The sequence below is a fragment of the Beta vulgaris genome, chromosome 7 (genome assembly GCF_026745355.1).
Source record: "Beta vulgaris subsp. vulgaris cultivar EL10 chromosome 7, EL10.2, whole genome shotgun sequence".
NCBI classification, from domain to species: domain Eukaryota; kingdom Viridiplantae; phylum Streptophyta; class Magnoliopsida; order Caryophyllales; family Amaranthaceae; genus Beta; species Beta vulgaris.
Window position 1 is genome coordinate 5,395,763 of NC_079208.1, and position 3,954 is coordinate 5,399,716.

At 32.9% G+C, this 3,954-nt stretch overlaps 1 protein-coding gene across 1 annotated transcript; it reads left to right on the top strand.

The window, feature by feature from the left end:
- Nucleotides 1-310: 310 nt before the first annotated feature.
- LOC104898467 (hypothetical protein) lies at nucleotides 311-3,693 on the top strand. Its single transcript, XM_010685555.4, has 4 exons — nucleotides 311-896; nucleotides 2,605-2,715; nucleotides 3,012-3,092; nucleotides 3,326-3,693. Exons 1-4 carry the CDS (start codon nucleotides 624-626, stop codon nucleotides 3,398-3,400), a joined length of 540 nt encoding a protein of 179 aa, XP_010683857.2. The 5' UTR covers nucleotides 311-623; the 3' UTR covers nucleotides 3,401-3,693.
- The last annotated feature ends 261 nt before the right edge of the window (nucleotides 3,694-3,954 follow it).

The window sequence follows — 3,954 nt, forward strand, 5'->3', positions numbered from 1 at the left end:
TTTTTAAAATTTGACTCTCAAAATAGAAATGAGAACTATATTTTGGGACGGAGGGAGTATTTTTTTTTAGTTTATTTTAAGGAATCATGACAAGTATGACAAAGGAATACAAGAATTTGGAGGAGTTGGAGGTGGTTAATCAAAATCAAATAAAATCCTACCACAAAAGAACACTAGCAATAATTTTCTATACTCCATATATTCAAATCCAAGGTGTCATTCACAAAACTTTCTACCCCATCTTTTTTCCTTTATTTTTCCCCCTGGACAACTTTTAGTCTTTAAAGACCCCCCTTATCTCTCCCAATTTCATCCACTATTTACCAACTTTGTTTACACGGATCACCAAACAGGGCACAACCCAAAGTAAAACTAAAAACCCTCATTTTCATTTCATTTCATTTCCTCTCTCTCTCTCACACACACACTTTCTCTCTCTAAAAAAGCAAAAAAAAGAGACCACCACCAAAAAAGATAAAGTGGAGAATTCAAGGTCATCAGAGGGAGGAGGGTTTCTCTGCTGTTTCTTCCCTAGAGAGAGAAAACAAAAACACACACAGGAAAATAATTCCGTTGTTGAACAACACAAACAACAACAACAACAACAACAAGAAGAAGAAGAAATGATGCAGAATGTCCAGAAACCTGAACAAGCAACTCCAACAACGCTGCAAAACGTTGTTAATTCAGGGAGTTTGAGTTTTAATAGTAGTATTAATTCTACAAGTGGTGTTAATGTTAATATTGGAGATGAAGAAATTACTCGTTCTGCTTTATCTAACTTTAAAGCTAAAGAAGAAGAGATCGAAAGGAAGAAGATGGAAGTTAGAGAGCGTGTTCAACTTCAGCTTGGTCGTGTTGAAGAAGAAACTAAACGTTTAGCCTTGATTCGTGAGGTTTATTTTCTCTTCTCTTCTCTACTTTACTTTTGTTTTTCTTTTCAAAGTGAGATTTTTATGTTTTTTTTCACTAATTTGTGGGTAATTTTGATTTTTGTAAGTTAGTTTTTTTTTTTTTTTTTTTTTTGTGGAAAAAGGAATTTATTCTTGCTAACGGTCTAATTTAACTAGTAAAGTTTCAAATTTTTGGTGTAATTCTTTCATTTATTACTGGAAAAATGACAGACCCATCTTAGGGTTTCTATGTTGTTGCTTAACTTTTTTTTTTTGGTTACAAATTTCTGCTTTTTTCTCTTACTTATGTAGATTTTGATTTATAAATTTTGGGTTTTTTTTATGAGATTTTTTTTTTTGTACAAAATAGATATATGGTTGAATCTTGCTAACGGTCTAATGCATCGAGTAATTATTTGAATTTGGGTGTAATTCTTTTATTTATTGCTCAAATAAATTGTATATTGGCTGTAAAAATGACAAACCCATTTTAGGGTTTCTATTTTTATTTAGTTAAGAGGGTAAAATTGGAAAGTCATTTTAAATATGTGAAATTATGAGTTTATGTTGGTTTATTTTTGTAATTGTGTCTTTCTAAGATGTTTATGTGAGAATTAGTTACTTGATCTGTGAATTTAAGATGTACCCATATATTTTTTGTTTGATGTTATTAGTATTTTGAAGTTGTGTGGCTGAATTAAGTAGGAAATTAGCCATTTTTGTTTGGGTTCTTACTTTTATTATAGCATAATTGAAAGAAAAGGGAATTTCTGTTACCATGTGAAATTGTGAATCAAGAGCAGGTTGAATTAGGTGGAAAGGTTTAATTTTTCTGTTGTTAGGAATCTTTCATATATTTGCAAATTGTTACCGTTGAAGATAATTGACAGGTTGTCCTTTAGCAAAACTCAACGTCAAGTGTACCAGAAAAAAATAAATTATTATAATTTGTTTTTATACTGGTGGAAAAATATGGGAGTTTGTTTCTTGTGTTTTTCATTTGTTTGATTGCAAAGTGAAGCAATTAATGATTTTTGGAAGTGTTCTTCCCCATGTATGAAGGAATTTGCAAAGAATAAAAATAAAGAACATAACTCGTTTTACATTAAAATTAGGAAGTTCTCAAAAGAAAATAAAAAAAGGACTAGGAAGGTGGTTAATTAACTTGTTTATCTCTTTTTGGGTGTACTTACATCATGATGGACCATTTCTAATCTCAGAGAGCAATATTGTGCAATGGAAGTTAGGAAGAATAGCGTAATGTTGGAAGAACTGGACATTCGGTATTTGTTTCTTTGTCAAAATGTTTGGGTACAATTGTAATTAGGTATAAGTTTATTCGGTTCAATGGAGCGTTACTAGAAATTAGAATAGTAGTGGTTAGACCTTTCAAGTGATCGTGTTTGAATTATTCTTAGGCCGCATGCACAAATGGATCTTATCAAACTTTTATCTATGCGATCAAATGACTATTCTCCCGCATTACTTTGATCTTGAATATCTCATAGTTGTCACTCCTTAATTGTCCATGTGTTCGTTGAGGTTGAAGGTTAGACGTGAAGACGTTGACCGTTGAGAGGTTGTAAAAGCTTAGTGTTCATGTCTATAATTTAGTTTTGATAAGTTGGTCTTTTCTGCAGTTGTTATGATGTTATCGTCTTCTTGTATACGAATGTAATTGAAGTTCTTTTCTGTGTTATGAAACTTGTAGGAGCTTGAAGGCATGGCAGATCCAATGAGGAAGGACGTGTCTGTAGTGCGTAAAAGGATTGACGTAGTCAACAAAGAGCTGAGGCCACTTGGAACTAATGTCCAAAAGAAGGTATGCATCCTACTTGGTCACTACAAAGTCTACAACAAATATCTTTTTGAGTAATCACAATCTTTCAAGTGTTGCAAATATATAAACACCCTCAGTTCGACTATCTTAGGATGTTCGATAAAAGTCGCCTCCTTCCAATATATAACAATGATTTATTTAGACTTCCTTGTATGTTTTAGATAATAGAAAAGTAATTCTGGATGAAGGAAGTCATTGTCATTTGAACTTTCTTCCTATTTTGAAAGAACTGCCAAGTTAATTTTTATTCATGAGCCTCCGAAACCTATTTTTGACAGGAAAAGGAATACAAAGACGCGCTGGATGCATTCAATGAGAAGAACAAAGAGAAAGTACAGCTCATAAACAAACTAGTTGAGGTAAAGTCATTCACTTCATGAATGAGTTAGTTACGAAATATTCACTTCATGAATGAGTTAGTTACGAAATATTCACTTCATGAATGAGTTAGTTACGAAATATTCACTTCGTGAATGAGTTAGTTACGAAATTCAATCATCTTTCTTTGCCTTTGTTAAGCGAATATGTTACTGACTCTCGACGTTTCTTTCATTTGTGGTTTCCTTTTTTGGGTTGGTCTTTAAATGAGCAGCTGGTAGGCGAAAGCGAGAGGTTGAGGATGAAGAAACTGGAAGAGTTGAGCAAGAGTATCGAATCCATGCGCTAAATTGACTTGAACAAAACAGTTGTCCATAGATAAAATTAGGTTTGTGTGATGTAATTTAATTCCCAACGCTTTAATCTTTTTTCTTTATGTGTTTATATATATGGGTGCCTAGGGTTTGGTGTATTCTGTGTACCCTTTTTATTTTTGTTCCTCCCCAATTCGATTAGATCTTGATGCAATATCTGCTGATCTAGGAATAGGGTAATATCTACCCTATATAGACAGGTTTGTAACTCCATAACATTTTTCAGACTTGTATTTCGCCTCACCTTTTATCTATTTACTTTTTCTTAGTCGTTTGTGTTGCCATTAGTTTCAATTCATTATTCATTGTATTTTTTCGGAAATATTTGCGTGATCTAAGGGGTTGACAACCCTCTCTTTCGAGAGCGGGGAATGATATTTGATTCAAAATTTTCTACAAGGAGAAATCCCATCTAAATTATGGCATCTAGTATACTTTCTCTTTATCTCTTGAGTTGCTTACTTTTGTAGCTTAGTTTCTTAGTTCAAAACCTCGCCCGGAAAGTCCAATCTCAAGGGTATTTCTTCCA

What these genes read in the sequence shown, in the direction of transcription:
- LOC104898467 (XM_010685555.4), top strand. Translation starts at nt 624, where the DNA reads ATGATGCAGAATGTCCAGAAACCTGAACAAGCAACTCCAACAACGCTG. An exon ending in GTTTAGCCTTGATTCGTGAG is followed by an intron (nt 897 to 2,604) that starts GTTTATTTTCTC and finishes TGAAACTTGTAG; the next exon opens with GAGCTTGAAGGCATGGCAGA. An exon ending in TCATAAACAAACTAGTTGAG is followed by an intron (nt 3,093 to 3,325) that starts GTAAAGTCATTC and finishes TTAAATGAGCAG; the next exon opens with CTGGTAGGCGAAAGCGAGAG.